The sequence below is a fragment of the Ricinus communis genome, chromosome 7 (assembly GCF_019578655.1).
Source record: "Ricinus communis isolate WT05 ecotype wild-type chromosome 7, ASM1957865v1, whole genome shotgun sequence".
Lineage (NCBI taxonomy): Eukaryota > Viridiplantae > Streptophyta > Magnoliopsida > Malpighiales > Euphorbiaceae > Ricinus > Ricinus communis.
The window spans coordinates 635,433-653,264 of NC_063262.1; the positions used below are offsets into that span (position 1 = coordinate 635,433).

The following is a 17,832-nucleotide window of genomic DNA, read 5'->3' on the forward strand; positions in this document are numbered from 1 at the left end:
ATTTCACCAACTCCAACGTATACATCTCCCAACGGTCAAATAATCTTAATAACCCCAAGAATACTTCCTCACTAAACCAGAGATTGAATAAAATCTATTTCTCTGTTGTACATCTCCATTTCAGAAAATTCCTTTCAACAAAAATCCAGTCTTTCAAGAAACACTTTTTTCCTCCAAAAGAAAAAGAAGAATAATGAGCAGTATCCTTCAATACCCAGATGCGATCAACCCACCAGAGCTCCAAGTGTGGAACAATGCTGCATTTGACAATGGAGAATCAGAAGATTCAATAGGGATGACTAAATCATCCTCTTGGTGGACTCAATCCCTTGAATCTAGTTGCAGTAAAGAAAACATGAGTCCTGTTTTTGAGAAACCCCCTGTTTCTTTCAAATCCTCTGTTTCTTCAATACCCATCAAGCCTCTTAACTCCAATTCCAACATTGTAAACTCTCAAGGGAATAATAAGAATCCAATGAAGATCCTCCTCAAACAGGGTGGTTTGGTGTCCAAGATTGTGAATCAAGAAGAAGAGACAAAGATAGATAAGGAGATTGAACAGATTGAGAAAGAAATTAGCCGCTTATCCTCAAGACTCGAAGCGCTTAGACTCGAAAAGGCAGAGAGAAGTCTAAATACTGTGGAAAAAACAGGCAGATTTGTGCCAGAAAAAATCATGGAGCCAAAACAGACTGTCAAGATTGAAGAGCCACCAAAGATCAATCGAAGAGGAGTGAGTTTGGGGCCCTCTGAGATATATTCTGCCACTAAGGCTAGGTTATTGAGTAAGCAAGAAATGTCTACTCCTGTTTCTACAAAGAATCGGAGGAAATCTTGTTTTTGGAAGCTTGAAGAAATCGATGAGTTAAAAGCAACGAAAGAGAGAGGAAAAAGCTCAAGTGTGAGTCCAAGATCGCGCAAGAATCTGTCAAAGGTTCAAGCTCCAAAAATGGCTGCTACTACTATAGGGTCAAGAAAGTCAGTGAAGAAAGAAGATGGGATTCTTGCTTCGATCCAGCCCAAGACGTTATTCAAAGATGGACAAAAATCAGTGCCCAATAAGAAACCAGTGAAACCAGGAAGGGTTGTACCAAGTAGATATAATCAGATTGCAACCAATCAATCTGATGGGAATTTTTCTGCGAGGAAAAGGTCTCTGCCAGATAGTGACAAGGAAGATGCAAACAAGAGGCGTGCTTCGCGAGAAAATGGGGCAAATCAGAGAATAGAGAGTAGTAGCAAAGCGAAGAAGAAATGGGAAATTCCAAGTGAACTAGTGATGTTTAAGAGTGACGACGCAATAGTCGGGGAATCTTTGAAAGTTAAATCACCTGTGGCTGATGTGTTACCAAAAATCAAGACTTTTCGAAGTGTTAATGAGACTCCAAGAGATTCTGGAGCAGCAAAAAGGGTGGCTGATTTGGTTGGGAAGAAATCATTTTTCTCTATTAACGAAGGAGAAGAGACAGCAGGGGACTCTATTTGTCAAGCTTTGAGGTTTGATTTTGAAGAAGAGGATGTCTAGGAAATTTCAGTTAATTTGCTTTCGCTAATGCATGTTTAAAATCCATAACTCTTGTTATGGTTTATGGTGCTTTTCGACTTGATTTATGTTATGCAATAATAGGATAAGCTTGTCTCTGGCTTTTTAATTGATGGTAAAACTATGTGCAGCTATCAATTTGGAACCTTGTAATCTGCAATGATATTCTATTTTTTTTTATTCCATGTTGTTGGCTTTTGTTCTGATGTAAATAGTATGATAACAGTTTTGATAGGTTTGATTTGATTTACTTACTGTTTATATGTCTCACTTTAAATCATCTTTTTTGGTAATACTTACTCAAGGACCTTGAATTTCATTAGTACTAATGTTTTGATGTTAAAGCCAAATTTGTCAAAAACCACATACCTTCATTGGGTGAAGAAAGTGGTTTTCTCAGGATTTGAAAAGTTGCTTACAAACTGAGCTCAAAAAACAATTGAAATCATTGCAATGGAGGAAATACTGAACAAGAATTGCTCGATCTAGGCCAAAAATTGGCCAAGGGTCCAAAAGTCTGTCTTGCTATTATCTCTAAAACCATAGGAAACATGTGGTACGAGACAGCCCAATCAACAGAAGGTGAGTGAGTTTGAAGTTTGAAAAGGATTAAGAACAGTAATACTTTTATATTCCAGCTTAACTTACCAATCATCATTCATCATTGAGGCTGGTACTTTGGTGGTGGGGCTTTGGGTGAGGATTGATAACGGAAACTTTTCCATGCTGAAATCTTGTCATGATTCTGATAATTTTGACCATATCTACGGATTCAAGGGACTTGCGATGCTGTTCTAAAAGACTATTGCCTTCTTTTTTCTTTTTTTCCTTTTTTCCTTTTCCTTGTTTACACTTGTGCTAAAGCTGTGCATAAAGCACCTCTAGTGAAGCAGTAGAATCATTAAGATGTCTTGGAAATGGAAAATCAATACCCTACTATATTTGACAAGCTATATTAACAACTAAAATTGGAAAACCATGAATCTGAATACATTTAGTTCATGGCCAGCGACACAGGGGGGAAATAACAAGCATTGAATTGAATATATTTAGTTCTTGTCAAGAACACATAAAGGTTTAACAAGTGAATTTCCTGCAAATTATACTGTTAAAAAAAAAGCTAGACATCATAAATTCCTTACACATGCCAATATAAACAATGGAAAACGACTGTATTATTACGCTGACATTCTTCCTGAGAAAAGCTATTCTGCTAAGGAATTATTTTTGTAACAATAAATAAAGGAATACAAGGAAAGTTCCCAAAGAATTAAAGTTGATATGGGACGAGATGTTTTTCCAACCAGTCTCAGATTTTGCTCGAGTCCCTTCCAAATACGAACCTTCTGAACCAGTCAGATATCACCAAAGTTCTTGTGCGCCAACTCACTAGCTTACTGAAAATTTGAATTCCATAATAAATGCTTACACGCTATCTTAAGAGTGCAAAAATGACAGATTTGATAAAGAATATTACCTTGCATACACTGAATACCAGAGCCATTGAGTGCTATGGCCAATAGAGACCCAGTCTCCTGGTAGTTGAGCTGCAGTTTGTTCTCCTCCCAAGGGAGCAAATTGTCCAAAGTGTTTGTACCTTGTATTATAGGAAAATTAACAGGTAAATCTCTGTATTCCATGTTTAATCAGTTTAACGAATCTGCACTCCACGTCTTTGAACTGATATATATATATATATATATATATATATATATGATCAATTGGGAGAATATCTTCTACCTGAAAGGATGAAACCGATGGCGGCCCGTGCCCCTAAATCTTATAGGACCTTCAGGATACTTTTCACATTGCTCCATACGATTGAAACACTTTGCAAGGTATTCACCTTGTTGAGCAGCAACCTGTATAAACCAGAAACAATTTGAAAGATGTCAGGGGAAAAGAAAAAAGAAACTGAAAAACATTTTAAGTACTTACCTGAGCCGTTGCAGGAAGATTTTTCATTTGCTTGTCCACTTCAGATAGAGCCTTCTTAAATGTTTCTATATCTATCTGTTTTTTGTCATTTCCTTGAGCATCCTCCAGTAGATTATCAAAATTTTTCAGTTTGTTCTTTTGCAAATAAATATTCACTTGAGGGTACCTCTCACAGATGTGCTCAACAACTTCTTTGAAGTCTTGGAGATGTAGAAAACCTGTACTATTCTTGTCTGCTTTGCTGAATATTGCTGCTATATCTTCCTGACAAACAACAGTTAATAGAAAAAGGAAATTATCTTATTAGCGGAGATTATGGAACAGCCTCTTCCATCTTCTGAGGGATTGTTTTCAGTTAGAAGGTTTTTTCCGGTAAAAGTCTAATTGCGGTTCACTTGGCAGTAAATATATTTTCGGACTAACTTGCTTCACAATTTAGCTTTCAGGAATTACTGCAAATACTTTTACCACATACCATGACTCTGCGCTGGTTTATCGTGGCACAGTCACCGAGCGCATATATAGTGTCACATCCTTCAACCCTCAACCATTCATCAGTTGCTAAAACGCGCCTGTTACCCTGAACTTAAACATGTATGAATCCTTGATGGAACTTATTTCTTGCAAATTCTTGTATTAAAATTGGCTTTTGAAGTGAAGAGACATAGTTATAGTGTGACAAACCTGACCGATTTGGTGCATAAACTCCTTAATTACAGGGCGAGTAGCAACACCAGTTGACCAAAGAACCATTCCATATGGTATAGAAACTGTTTGGCCGGTTCTTCTATCTTTAGTGGAAATGTCCCTCTCATTAACTTTTATGACCATCGAACCTGTCTTTACATCAATACCATCTCTAGAGAACTTCTCCATAGCAAATTTAGTGATTCTTACATCAAACCTGCAAGCAACGAGCAAATGAAAGTTCATTCCAACTAGTGTTGTGTATCATATCTTACCAGTTTAGATTAGAGAATTCATGTGGGCCTCACATGTTCAAAATGTGATCCCCAGCCTCAAGAAGGGTGATTCTGAGGTGGTCTCTGACAGAAGGATATAGCCGAGCCAAATCTTCAAATGCAAAGTCATGAAGCTCTGCAGCATATTCGACACCTGTTGGACCACCACCCACAACCACGAAATGCATGATCCTCTTCTTCTCTTCTTCACTTATATTAGGAAGACTTGCCCGTTCGTAGCAATCTATTATGGACTTGCGAATTTTCTGAGCATCTTCTACTTCCTGCACAATGTATTCAGAAGCTTCATATTTGTCATAACCTTAAGATGAGTCATTCTACACACCGACAAAGAATACATTTCACATCGATCAATTACAATATTACCTTCAAGAAATGGGCGTATTCCAAAACACCAGGGGTGTTGAAAGTATTTGAACTAGCTCCCATTGCCACCACCAGAAGGTCATAATCCATTGTGAATTCTTCAGTGCCACCCAAATTCTTTGCATGCCTAGATCGACAGTGAATTTTCTTATTTACAGGATCAATCTTATAGCACTCAGCTTCCTTGAACTCAACTTTAAAAGGCTTCTGCAAGATAGGGAAAGGCTCTTAATTAGAAAGGTACAATATGCCTGAAGCTGAAAGAGAGGGAAAATTTGTGGTAAGAATTGGAGAGTAACGTCATACCTTCCTCACAATATTTCGAAGCGGTTCCACAATGCTACGGGCTTCCACTGTTCCATTTGTAACACTTGGTAACAGAGGAGTAAATGCGAAATAGTTGCGAGGCGACACAACATGAACTTCATATGATGAACTTTTCAAGTTTTTCAGGAAACTGACGCCAGCCCAACCTGTTCCAAGCACTACCACTTTCTTCTTCTTGCATTCACTTTGAGCAGATTCAGAAACTAAACTTTGAGATTGATTTGCATCAGAAAATGCCAGTAGACCACAACTACTGCAAGAAAACATGCAAATAAAATAAAAGAGACAGAATAAAAAGAAGATTTTTATGATAAGTAAATTTAAGATAATAATAATAATAACCTGACAGTGGAGAGAACAAGAAGCTTGGGAAATGTTGGGTTGTCGTGAAAAGCTCGAAAGACTCTTTCATAGAACGTAAAGCCTCTCATTGTATAATACCTGTTCCGTTTTCTTTCTTCACTTCAAATACTTATTTCTTTTGATAAATTTTCTTTTAGACAGACAGGAGAATCCGAAAACCAGGTTGCAGAAGAGGAGGAAGTTTTTGATATACAGATCCTAAAGAATGGGAGGAATCAGTGGTAGTGCAATGCGTAACTGTAAGACTTGGTATTTATTGACTTCTTTTTGCCAATTAAACTCAAGCATCCCTTGCCCCATATATTCTTATATTTCCTAAATTATTCTTACCATTAAATCAATAAAACCTTGTCATCTCTCCCACTCAATCATATCCTTGTATCATTCAATACTTCTATGATCTCCAATTTCTTTGTGCTCAAGTTATGGGAATTAAATACTCCCTAACTATACTAAGTCCAATAAAATATTAAATATGTAAAAAAACAAAAAGAAGATAATATTTTTTTTAAATCAGATTAAATAAATTGAAATGTGTAGGAAAATAAAAGGTTCTCTCTGTAATACAAATTCAAATTAAATGCCAACAATATTTTATCCAACTATTTGGGAAAAAAAAGTGGCATTTCACTAAAATGTGGTAATTATTTGGATGATCTTTTCTCACATGTTCGTAATTATCAATTTTAATGATTTGGTTTAGGGGTTTTTTTTATTATTACTTAACCATGATTATTGACTTTTTCAACTTGTTATGCACAAATAACACCATATATATAAATATTTAGCTTTTCTTATTAAATGATATAATTACATGAATGGACAGTTCTGAGTGTAGAAACAAGCTTTGCCAGAGAGTTAGGAACTTCCAACAATCTGTTTGGTTTTCATCATTCATATCCATAGCTAACTCAAACTTGTTAATGGATTAAAAATGAAAACTTGCCACAATGTGCTATCCAGCATGGGATTATGAAAGGTTATGGTTTTTCAACAGGTCACTAGTAGAGTGACATAGATATTCCACAGGTTCTGTGTGGCACATTTTAAGTTCTTGCTCATTCACCATTAGTTATCAACTAGAAAAGGCAAGCCATATCAACTATGCATACATGCAAAGGGAGTCTATTCTCTGAATTTACAAGCACAGAATAAGTTAATAACTAAATTTATGTTATGTTTCTGATAAGTGATAACACTGCAACTGATTAGAAAAACACCGATCTGCCTCACGTTTATTTACAAGAATCATTCGTTTCATGCCTCAAATGCGGCTTGAATCCCTTCCAAATATAAATCTCCTAGTCCAATCAGAGACCACCAGCATCCTCGTCCGCCAACTAACTTGCTTGCTGAATGAAAGAAATAGTCGCGTTGAATCGAATTCGTGGATACAGGATATCATTCACATGCTCATTCCATCAGCTTAAAAATATACAAAAGAATGCTTCGAGTAGTGGATCATTACCTTGCATATACGGAATACCAGAGCCATTGGGTGCTGTGACCCATGGAAACCCAATCTCCAGGAAGTTCCGCAGCAGCTTGCTCTCCACCCAAAGGAGCAAATTGCCCAAAATGTTTGTACCTTCCAATTAATTTCCAGTATAGTAAGAGCCAAAGGAAGCAAATGACCATGAAGTAATTTGAGAAAGTCCTAGCATCAATGGTTACAATACTTTATCATGGAGATGGAATTTTAAAAGCATTTCAAAGATGATTGTGTTTATTTTCGCAGATGAACAGTTAGAACCGTAGTTTTAGCACAATAATATGGAAAGAGCTATTGATGTAGATGGAATAGAAATCCTTTGAAAAAGGAGCAAAAAAGACAGAACACTGTCAAAAGTTGAAAAATCAGCTTTATAATTTCATTATACAAAATATAATATTTCATTTAAAAGGAGAAGAATTGAGCACTTCAAAGCACATATCATACTCAAAGGGTCGGAACTGGTGACGCCCAGAACTTCTAAAACGTGGAGGACCTTCAGGATTATTTTTGCACTCCTCCATTCGGTTGAAGCACTTGGAAAGATATGTGCCCTGCTGAGAGGCAACCTGGAAACAAGAGGGTTATGCCTAAAACAGGTTTCATATCATGCTTACTGGCTACATCAGTTGACTCCAGTAGAAGCATACTCCAATCAGTAAATGAAACGATATATACCTGTGCAGTTGCAGGCAAGCTTTTGGTCAGTGAATCTACATGAGCAAGGGCTTGTTTAAAGCCTTCAATATCTACTTCCTTTTTGTCTTTCCCTTCAGAATCTTTCAACAAATCTGCCACGCCCAAAAGATGCTTGCTTTTTAAATAAAGTCCTACTTGAGGGTACCTCACGAGGATGTCATCCATAACATCTTGGAATTCTTGAACTGTCAAGGTACCGGAGCTGTCTTTATCTGCAGCCTTAAATATAGCTCCAATATCCTCCTAAAGACAATAAATTCCATGACATAAAAAGTGATTCTCAGTTTTTGCAACAGATACAAGATTAAGCTTAGAAAATCAAGAATTTGATAAAACTACCAAATGTTTGGGAAGGTGAAATACTAGCCAGTAAGGTCACAAATGACCACTAAAGTATTTCATCACTCTTTGATACAATGATTAACAGTCAGATATTAGCACACGTCAATTCTTCAGTTACACTAGTATTATATAGCTATAAATTAGAGAGGTCCAGGACTGGACATGAGTCATTTCAGTTTTCAGAAAGCTTGTTTCCAAAGTTTAATAGACATGTCGTTAATCAGGTTACATAACCAGGTTTAAAAAAGAAATCCATATACCAAAGCTACATACTATTTTACATTTTATGCTTGTTCTCCCATTTACATGCAAAGCAAAGAATTCTTATGCATAATTACAGCTCTAGGTGCACCATTTTGTCATAAAACTTGATCCACAAAAAACACAAGACAAATCAAAATTTATCTTGACCAAGTTCCTCACAATCTATCAAAGTGAGGAATATCCCGAGTCTCATGTAAGACAACTAAATGCACCTCGGGTGCAGAATGCCGAAAAATAATAAATTTTAGCACTGAAAGGAAATGCAAAAATTAGACACCAGCAATAGGATCACAAACCATGATCTTGCGTTGATCGATTGCACCACAATCCCCAAGTGCATACACATTTTCACATCCCTTAACTTTAAGCCATTCATTAGTTGCAAGAACACGTCTTTTAGCCTGCAAAATATAACAAAACTTATGGTGGACTAGCTGATTGAATAAAGCTTACCCATAAATTTCGTAAATTTGATAAGCAAAACAATCTAAACATAAAAGCTATTGATGCAAGTATAACACAAATATAAATACAAGACATTGTAGAAGAAACCATCACCCACTAGTAAACTTTTACAAATTCAAGAGTTAGGGTAAGCAATCTGCAACAAACCTGCCCAATTTGCTCCATGAAATCCCTGACAACTGGGAGAGTGCTAACTCCAGTAGACCATACAATTAATCCATGCGGTACAGAACAAACCTCGCCCTTGGATTTGACCTTCATGGTGATTTCTTTATCTGAAACACTAATAACTCGACATCCTGTTCGAACTTCGATCCCATCCCTTTGAAACTTTTGCTCAGCAAATGAACTGATTCTCTCATCAAACCTACACAGTTAAAACACAACATCCTTCTAAGGCTGAATCTATCACCTCTTGAACAAATGTGTTCAAATACTGAAGAATGACTCATGTTTAAAAGCTTGATAAAGAGATAAGAATTAAGCCATATACTCACATGTTTAAAATGTGATCCCCTGATTGGATTACAGTTATTTTCACTAGATCCTTAACTGTTGGATAAATATGGACTAGATCTTCTTGAAGAAAGTCATGTAGCTCTGCAGCAAACTCCACACCAGTAGGGCCTCCTCCAACAACCACAAAATGGAGGTTAGTTCTTCTCTCTTCTTCAGTCAGGCCAGGGAGAACAGCCTTTTCAAAACAATCAATCACACTCCTGCGGATCCTTTGAGCATCTTCCAAGTTCTGATTCAAATACAAGAGCTTCTCCATGAATACAGAGAAGAACAGAATTCCTCATGCAAGATTTCTTTATAATAAATTAAGTACATGCCATAGAACTTCAATAGGAGCAAGTCAAACAAGGAATCTGTGGATAATCAATATTACGGATAGAAGAAGATTGCCACTTATCTCCATTGTAGTACTTAATTGACCTACCTTTAGAAAATGGCAGTTCTCCTTAACACCAGGAGTGTTGAAAGTGTTCACTTGTGCTCCCACTGCTATAACCAAGTAGTCATATTCTACAGAAAAATCTTCATTCCCCACCATGTTGTTCTCAAAATTAGACTTGCAGAGCACTTTGTTATTTGCAGCATCAATCTTAATACATTCTGCCTCCCAAAATTGAATTTGTCCATTTCTCTGCTAGCATGAAATGGAAATGCAATAACAATAAAAATGTCAGAAATGGCTAATCTTCAAGCAAGGTACATGACACATGCAGCGCTAGAACCATCATGTAAATTTTATTGCCACTTGTCTATTCTCGTCTACCTTCTTTATAATATTTCGGACCGGCTCTGCTATGCTTCGAGCTTCAACTGTTCCACAGGTGACACTAGGTAACAATGGGGTGAACGCAAAATAATTTCGTGGTGAGACAACTTGAACATCGTATAAAGAAACATCCAGATTTTTAAGGAAGCTAGTACCAGCCCATCCTGTTCCAAGAACCACAACTTTTTTCTTTTTGCACTCACTTTGAGTCACTTCAGCAGCAGATGCACCAATTTCAGCATATGCTACTAGACCACCGCTACTGCAATTTATCAAGAAAATGTACCTTCATCTCCACAAAAATGTATTAAAGTAGACATGATCTAGCACGCAGGATCTAAATTTTAGAAATTTCAAGTTATTCTACCTTAACAAAAGTTATTTTCTTTAACAAAAATATTTAAAAACAATAAATCAAGATATTCGAGCCAAATGAAAAGAGAAAGTCAAAGCCAAGTAAACACTGAATTTGTCTTAACAATTAACCAAAAATCTTTTTTTCCCGAAATGATAAAAGAATGTTACTTCTTATTCAGTAACATCTTCCAAAAATTCAATCTTTTCTTCTCTTTCATGTCAAGAAAGAGAAGGGAAAGGCAATAAGAGCAAACTTTAGAGCTCTCATCTCTTTTATAGCTTGACCACAATCACTAGAACTCTTAGCTGCCTTTATTCCCAGAAAATTAAAAGGAAAAAGGTAACAAAGAATTAGTAGATCACTTCAAATCAAGTTAAATGCATTTCGTGCAGAAACCAAGAAGAGAAACAGAAAAAACAAAGAAATGAAAAAGGTAAAGAAATAGAAAAGAAAACCTGACAGTGAAGAGAACAAGAAGCTTGGAGTAAGAAGAGTAGCCTTGTGAAACTCTCTTGAAAAAGGAAGCAATCTCCATTTTACCCAAAAGCAGAGCTGATAGTTACAGTCTACAAGTTCTACCTTCTCAAACTACAACAAGATGTCGGTGCCAATCATCCTATAATTGCTCAATTTTGGCAATTGTACTGCAACACGTGGCTATTTATTATTATTATTATTATCCTGTCTGTAGAGACTGTTCTTACATATGGAGAGCCTTATGTGGCCAAAGCCCATCCAACACTTTTTATAGAATTATATAATTAGTACAGTGATACGAGCTTAGGGAAGACTTTAAGTAAGTTAAATATCAAATAAGAGGATAAAATATTACATGTGGATAACATCATATTCCTCTTCCTTATTTTGATTCAAAGATTCCTTGAACACTAAAAATAATACAATCTGTAAAAATAAAGTCACCCTGATTATAATATATAATAAATTCTTATAAAAAGACATGATATTACTTCCACAATCGACAATTCATAAAAAAATACAAGTATTTGAGCCTTAGTAATTAACTCTTAATATTTAAAAATTATTCTTTTATTGCGTTAAAATATCACTTACACAATCGACAATTCTACTTGATCGTCCACAATCGGTGTACAAAGAAATGATAATATCACCATTAAGAAAGAGATAAGAGACAGTACAAGATTGAACAAGTAACCCTTTTAACTTTGTTAATTGCACATTATAATTTACAACAGTTCAATACAACTGAACTTCCATTGCCAACACCTTCCTGTACAAGAGGATCCGGTTACAGTTTTCTTTTTATACAACCTAAAAGAATGTTACACTTGTTCAATAAAATATATTCTTCAAGAAATTTCAATTCTACAGGAGGATAAGTCATTGCCTGCAATCAGAAATAAAAAATCAATTATATAATTAACAAGAACAAACGAAACCCAAAACAGATCATTACAGAAGATCAAAAGTAACATCTAGATTAGTTTGTTGCACAAAAATTTAGTGCTGTTATTTAACTCCTATCTCGTGGGTATTATAGAGATGAAGCTGATGACAACACCAACTGTCTGAGTCTTTCAGACCCTAAACCCATGAGGAAAGGTACAAGGGTATAGTTATAACTCAATTGCATAAAAGAGCAGATGAAAACGTAAATCGCATGGGTGGAGATTTGATCATATATAATTGCATAATAAAACGACTAAAGAAATTCAATTAGCCTCAGTAAAATCCATTGATGTCATTGTAATGTAGCTTCTGCCAAGTAGGTTCTCCCTGACAAGCAGGGGCTTGGCTCCACTACACCTATAATAATTCGGATTAATTCATCATAGGCCTCTCATTTTCACACAACATTAAACATGCAAACAACATCCATTATTCATAAAATAAATAAATAAAAAAAGCAAATTGCTAACATTGAAGCTCAGAGATTTCCGGTAATTTCAAAAATGAATGTAGTGATCCCAAGTAGGTTCTCCCTTAGACAGGGACTTAGGATCAACTAAACCTCAACAACATGGATAGCTCATCCTCACCACCAATTGTAAACAATTTCAAGAAAACATACTAATCGTTTTTAAAGTCTTTTTGACACTAACCCTTTCAAACAAAAACCGAAATTTTGATGTTAAACAAGGGCTCAGAGTAATAACAGCTCTATCAATCACGAATTTTCTGAAGCAGAACTGGCATTTAAAGCTGTGTTTAGATCATCACTGCCAATTTCACAATATTATCCACACATAACCCAAAGTAACTAACTAAATAAATAACGATTTTGGCTAAGCTTTAGATTGGCTCATATCAAGAAATTCAACCATATTTCTTTTGTGCTTCATTGATATCTCTCAGAAGCGCGGATAAATCTTTAATCATTGCCAACAACACAAGTCAAAATCACACCACGCAGAAAGGAAAAAACTTTGTTTATCAGTAACCGAACCAGTAGAAATTCAAAAATGAAAATAAAATGAAAGACATATAGCGGATGACTTTAGAGGCAAAACTATTGAAAAAAAACAAACCTCCACGTGAAACACCGCAAACATTGGATATATGCCTCTATGACTAGCTTTATTTCCCATATTAATTCAAATCGAAAACAAGCTAAAGGTGTAGAGAGGCATTTCAACAAACACATACCATACAAAAATTAAAACCAGAATAGATATAAATTTGGCCGTTGATTTGACACAGATAAGCCGTGAAAAAATAAGGTACAAGAGCTAAACTGCAACACTAAACGGCAAAGATTTAGCACGAGTATTGGGGCTTTCAAAATCATTGATTTACTTTCAGAGAAGCCCGGGAGACTACGTGCAGATCTATTTACCCAAATACAAAAGCCAAATCAGATAGCAACAACCTTTCTAAAGTATTTGCTTACCTAAGAACCCTAAACTGTTTCCTCCATTTGTAAGGACCGCTGATGATGCTAAACAATGCCTCTCTGCTGCTTTATATAGAGGGGGAGATGTTTAAAAACCCTAGTTCCTGATTTTAGGTCAGCTATCCGGGTCAGAAAATTAGTGGGCCGGTTCATCCATTTTTTAGAAACCCATTCTGTCAATAAAACGCCAACGTTTCGCGTGAAAAATTAAAACTATGTAAAACTGATAATTGCAAAAACATCTCTAATACAGTTAGCTATGGCGATGCCAATCGCTACTCTCTCTTCTTCTTCTTCTACCTTCAAAATCCCATCTTTTTCTTCTTTAACCCTTAGAAACCATAAGCAACCAATTTCACCTTTCTCTTTACCAATCCAAACCCAACTCTCCAATTCCAAATTCACCCACGAAAGGTTTGGGCTTTTTGTATATTCTAACAATAAAAATTTGGGTTTATGCTTGAATGCAGGAAAAGGAGAGAGGAGTAACAGTGTTGTTGATGATAATGATGATGCTGAAATTTTGGCTAGAGGAGAGAGCACTATGCCTGAAAGATTTAGGTATTTGACCAAAGAAGCACCTGACCCTCCTGTTAGATGGCCTTGGTTTATAGGTATTTTTTTTTTTAAATTATTCAAATTAACTCTTTGTGCTGATTTTGAATAAGTTGAAGTTATAAAAAGAAATTGCTGATTTGTTCTTCTGAAATTTGAAAGTTCAAGATTAAGTGTTGGAAATTGTGAGCATAGCTTTATGATGTTAGTTTTGTTCAGCAGTAACTACAGATAACTAAATTCTCATGATACATGTGCTGTTTTTTTAATTGTGTTGCTTGGGCATGAAAACCATCTTCTTAATATGTTTTGTTTCTGCCTCACTTAAGTCTTTCCTTTTCAGGACCATGTTAGAATAAGTGCTGGAATATAAAGGAATATTACATTATCATTTTCAAACAATTACACCTAACACTAGAATTTTGTCAACTAAATTCTTTCATTTCCATTTAATATGCAGCACTGGGTTTCCTTGTCTATGCATGGAGAGCTGTCTTATTTGAATTAGCTAATTGGAAAAACGGGGCACTGGCAGTTGTTAGTTTTGTCAGTTACCTCTTGAAACTTCTGTTGGCTGTTATCTTCCATTTCATTGGGGATCCAGTCACTTCTTTGATCAGATTCTTAGAGACTCTAATCTACATGGTTCGGGCCTACTATTCTGGTATAGTTTCTTATGCTCCTGTTCCGGAATTGACTACAATTATTGTGCTGTCATCAGCAGTTCTTGCCATTGCTGAAGCTGCTGCTCCAAACTCCATAACCAGTCAACCATATCTTCTCACAATATCTGGCCTGATCGGCTATGCAGCGGTAAGGAACTATATCTCTGAGCCACTCTTCTGGACACTTCTACTGGGTCTGTATGGTTTCTCACTATTATTTAAAAGGAGAGATCATGTTACATCTGCTTTGCCTTCTGCTGCTGTATTAGCTGCCATCGGAGAACCCTGGGTTAGAGTTCTGGTGATGTTTGCTTATCTCGCTCTAGCTATTTCTCACCATTCAAGAAAGCTCATAGAAGGTAAGGAAGAAGTTAATGTTGTGGCAACTGGTCGGAAGGTTCCCGTACCATTGTTTTGCGCAGCCTTGGCCATTGGAATTCGTCTTGCTGCTAAGTGGGCTGGGTACCGGCACTTGACATGGATGGTAGTATAAGGATGATAAACAATTGCGTGGAAATTGTAGGAGTTGTGAGTTGGCCAATGGTGATGTTCTGGTTCTGGCTGTAGCTGTGCCAGGTTTTCTGTAGTTTAGATATAATTCTGGCGTTTCAAATAATTGTACGAGGTTTAGGGAATGAAGAGATATTGTACATTGAAGAGAAGTATCAATTAGGTTGGGGCTTTATGATTCTTTCGATTTTTGTTTACTGAATCCTCATAGTTACATAAGTTCCGTCCTTGCTGCATTTTGAACTAATATTCTACTGTGGTTTCTTCTGAAGAAATTGCACTCATCATCCATGCAGAGCATTAAGGGTACAATTGTGTTTAACTGTAATCAGATTAGATAAATTCTGAAGTATATAAAGTGAAATAGGTCCCTGGAGGTAAAATTTTGCACAAGACTAAACTTGTTGTAGCAGACGCCAAGCTCAGCTGAGGCTTGTATATTATAAATACTATATAGCATCATAACCTGCTTTTAATTAATTTGAGAAAAAATAATACACAAGTATAAATATTGTCTCATTCTCATGTCCTGTCTACCCTATAAAAAGTAGTGCGAAGCAAGGTTTTCAGCTATGTTCTTCTTTCTGATCTCATCAATCAAGAGTATCATCTCTTAAGCAGTACTCTAGCACATCTTTGCCTGCTCCTACTAGCAAGATGGGATTAGTAGATGCAAAATTCCTCAGCTTCGTGTTTGGGTCTTTTCCTCTTGGATTTATTGGTGGAATGAATTGTCTCCAATCGCATGTCCTGTACTTTGAAAAACTTGTGCATAATCCTAGTTTCAAGACACGTAAAGTTCTCCATTGTAAGTTCTTTCAAGTTATGCCGCCAGCATAATATCGGCTTCAAGTGGCAGCAGAATACATCTTTAACCTCATTCTTCACCAAAGAATATTTAAACTGCAAATAGAAGAAACAACAGTTTAGTTGTGCAATTCAGGCTTGATGGTGAATTCACAACTAGGAAAAGTGCATACCTTCAAGGATTTTTCTTCGGAATCACAAACAATAGTTACAGTGTCCGGATGAGGAGCAAGCCAGAGCAAACTACCCACAAAATCTGGGAGTTGGGAAATTGGATTATTAATTTCCACTTTCAGATTTCTGAGGTCATGCAATGGAGAAAGTAAACTCCCCCTCATATCTTCAGGAACAATCAGATCCTATAACAAGTAAAGAAAGAAATGCATGAATAATGTACTGCCGGTATAAAACACAAAAGCAAGTAAGGGAATTAAGTGATGAAAATGTAATGGTAATACCTCCTCAGATTTGCAAACAAGCTTTAATTCTCTGCAATGACCCAAGAACGAAAGCACATCTCTCAAAAAGGAGAACCAATTGGAGGTTGTAGAAGACGTATCCAATAACAGTATAACCTTTACTAATGGTGAATGAATTGGCAAACATATAGGCTGCTTATCCATTACTGCTCCATAATTAATTCCACATGCAAATGTATCTAGCTTTCTTGCATCAATTTCAACCTCTTCCAGTTGTTCAGAACATTGATCTAGCTCAAAATACTTGAGGTTGCTATGAGAAATCATCAACTTTTTCAAGGTATTGCAGCCAGACAACCGGACATTCTCGAGAAAAGCAAAATCTTCAGAGACAAGATTTTCAAGCCATTGATCAGTAATCTTAACTCTGTCCAAATTTAAATGCTTAAGCGACTTGCACGTAGAAAAAGTATCCTCAGATAACTCCAACTGAGATCCTTCTTCCCCAATGAAGTAAAAAGTTTCCAGATAGGGTGTAACCAGCTCAATTTGCTTTGGCCCAACGCAAGACTCTACATGTATAAGACTGAGTTGATCGCAGAAGACCTTGAGGCTTTCCATTCCGGTGCAGTGCTCAAGACTCAAATACCGAAGTACGGAAGAAGTGAGGATCAAGTCCCGTGGTGCCATCTTGAAGCCTTTTAACTTCAAAATAGTGATCGATTTAGAAGCTAATACTCTCGATGGCAAAGGATAATAGCTAAAGTACAGGTCTTTCATCGTAGGATATAACTGAGGAATGTCATTTCTGAAATCAAGATCAACTTCTTTAACGAAATTCTGTATTGCATAATCAATAACGGCATCAAGGCGATTGTTTGACGTTTCAGAATATGAGGGAACACGTAACTTGAGTTTGCCTATTGCAGTACCAAGCGTGCGACGGCCGATAAAATCATGCACATTACTCAAAAATTCATCAGTACCATAACCTTTTAGTTTGAAGTCGATGGTAGGACAGGATTGCCATGAATATTTAAACTTGGTAGACAGGACGCTAGTTCTGACCGCATCTTTGCTTGGGAGAAACGACATTATGTGATGAAGGATCGGCTCATGCAATTCTGACAGAAGGTCCTCCACGTTTTCCATTGGCACCAACATTGTTACTAGACCTAAAAAGATTTCATGAATAGAGAAGATCCATCGGATGAATATATATATATATATGGAGTCCTGAACCGAAAGTGATCAGGATTGGTTGGAAATCAATATCCTTCAGGATTTAGGATTTCTTGGTATTGGATTAAGATGTAATAACTACTTTCATTCGTCGAGTTTGAAGTGTTAAAGGAGATTGATTGATGAGATTATGGGTAAGAATATAATTGAAAAGCTTATTAGATTATGATAGGGCTAAGATTAGAGAGAAAGATGGAAAAGATTTACCCAGTTGAGAGAGTCTATCAGATTAACAACAACCATCGTTACAATACGTGATATCCAATAAGCACGAGACACGTCTGCTCTCTACAACAGACTCTGACTAACTGATTTACACAAAATGTGCCTAATCAAC

The 17,832-nt window shown here is 36.4% G+C and overlaps 5 protein-coding genes and 6 non-coding genes across 12 annotated transcripts; 2 read left to right on the forward strand and 9 right to left on the reverse strand.

The window, feature by feature from the left end:
- Window positions 1-48: 48 nt before the first annotated feature.
- On the forward strand, window positions 49-1,728 carry LOC8284976. Its single transcript, XM_002517946.4, has one exon. The coding sequence runs from the start codon at window positions 194-196 to the stop codon at window positions 1,523-1,525; it is 1,332 nt and encodes a 443-aa protein (XP_002517992.1). The 5' UTR covers window positions 49-193; the 3' UTR covers window positions 1,526-1,728.
- Window positions 1,729-2,696: 968 nt separating this feature from the next.
- On the reverse strand, window positions 2,697-5,750 carry LOC8284975 (external alternative NAD(P)H-ubiquinone oxidoreductase B4, mitochondrial). 2 transcript variants are annotated; one of them, XM_048376596.1, is made up of 10 exons: window positions 5,500-5,750; window positions 5,137-5,407; window positions 4,831-5,037; window positions 4,477-4,727; window positions 4,166-4,385; window positions 3,957-4,061; window positions 3,482-3,745; window positions 3,284-3,405; window positions 3,021-3,140; window positions 2,697-2,940 (listed from the first exon to the last, which is right to left on the reverse strand). In XM_048376596.1, exons 1-10 carry the CDS (start codon window positions 5,586-5,588, stop codon window positions 2,853-2,855), a joined length of 1,737 nt encoding a protein of 578 aa, XP_048232553.1. In that variant the 5' UTR covers window positions 5,589-5,750; the 3' UTR covers window positions 2,697-2,852. The 2 variants fall into 2 exon arrangements, with proteins under 2 accessions (XP_048232553.1, XP_002517991.1); XM_002517945.4 differs by having other exon boundaries at window positions 5,137-5,410.
- Window positions 5,751-6,600: 850 nt separating this feature from the next.
- On the reverse strand, window positions 6,601-11,057 carry LOC8284974 (external alternative NAD(P)H-ubiquinone oxidoreductase B1, mitochondrial-like). The gene is made up of 10 exons (XM_015718418.3): window positions 10,881-11,057; window positions 10,065-10,329; window positions 9,726-9,932; window positions 9,280-9,530; window positions 8,930-9,149; window positions 8,614-8,718; window positions 7,691-7,954; window positions 7,460-7,581; window positions 6,989-7,108; window positions 6,601-6,872 (listed from the first exon to the last, which is right to left on the reverse strand). The coding sequence occupies exons 1-10, from the start codon at window positions 10,958-10,960 to the stop codon at window positions 6,785-6,787; spliced, it is 1,722 nt and encodes a 573-aa protein (XP_015573904.3). The 5' UTR covers window positions 10,961-11,057; the 3' UTR covers window positions 6,601-6,784.
- An 843-nt stretch (window positions 11,058-11,900) lies between these two features.
- On the reverse strand, window positions 11,901-12,006 carry LOC112534663. Its single transcript, XR_003078952.1, has one exon. It is a non-coding gene; the product is annotated as a small nucleolar RNA snoR97 (small nucleolar RNA).
- A 117-nt stretch (window positions 12,007-12,123) lies between these two features.
- Window positions 12,124-12,241, reverse strand: LOC112534666. Its single transcript, XR_003078955.1, has one exon. It is a non-coding gene; the product is annotated as a small nucleolar RNA Z278 (small nucleolar RNA).
- An 87-nt stretch (window positions 12,242-12,328) lies between these two features.
- LOC112534667 lies at window positions 12,329-12,444 on the reverse strand. Its single transcript, XR_003078956.1, has one exon. It is a non-coding gene; the product is annotated as a small nucleolar RNA Z278 (small nucleolar RNA).
- Window positions 12,445-12,540: 96 nt separating this feature from the next.
- On the reverse strand, window positions 12,541-12,632 carry LOC112534660. Its single transcript, XR_003078948.1, has one exon. It is a non-coding gene; the product is annotated as a small nucleolar RNA Z223 (small nucleolar RNA).
- Window positions 12,633-12,702: 70 nt separating this feature from the next.
- LOC112534664 lies at window positions 12,703-12,788 on the reverse strand. The gene has a single exon (XR_003078953.1). It is a non-coding gene; the product is annotated as a small nucleolar RNA U36a (small nucleolar RNA).
- Window positions 12,789-13,079: 291 nt separating this feature from the next.
- On the reverse strand, window positions 13,080-13,230 carry LOC112534665. The gene has a single exon (XR_003078954.1). It is a non-coding gene; the product is annotated as a small nucleolar RNA snoR134 (small nucleolar RNA).
- Window positions 13,231-13,447: 217 nt separating this feature from the next.
- Window positions 13,448-15,208, forward strand: LOC8284973. Its single transcript, XM_002517943.4, has 2 exons — window positions 13,448-13,911; window positions 14,313-15,208. The coding sequence occupies exons 1-2, from the start codon at window positions 13,557-13,559 to the stop codon at window positions 15,008-15,010; spliced, it is 1,053 nt and encodes a 350-aa protein (XP_002517989.1). The 5' UTR covers window positions 13,448-13,556; the 3' UTR covers window positions 15,011-15,208.
- Window positions 15,209-15,449: 241 nt separating this feature from the next.
- LOC8284972 (putative F-box/LRR-repeat protein At3g28410) lies at window positions 15,450-17,658 on the reverse strand. Its single transcript, XM_002517942.4, has 3 exons — window positions 16,293-17,658; window positions 16,008-16,193; window positions 15,450-15,930 (listed from the first exon to the last, which is right to left on the reverse strand). The coding sequence occupies exons 1-3, from the start codon at window positions 17,415-17,417 to the stop codon at window positions 15,691-15,693; spliced, it is 1,551 nt and encodes a 516-aa protein (XP_002517988.1). The 5' UTR covers window positions 17,418-17,658; the 3' UTR covers window positions 15,450-15,690.
- Window positions 17,659-17,832: the final 174 nt, after the last annotated feature.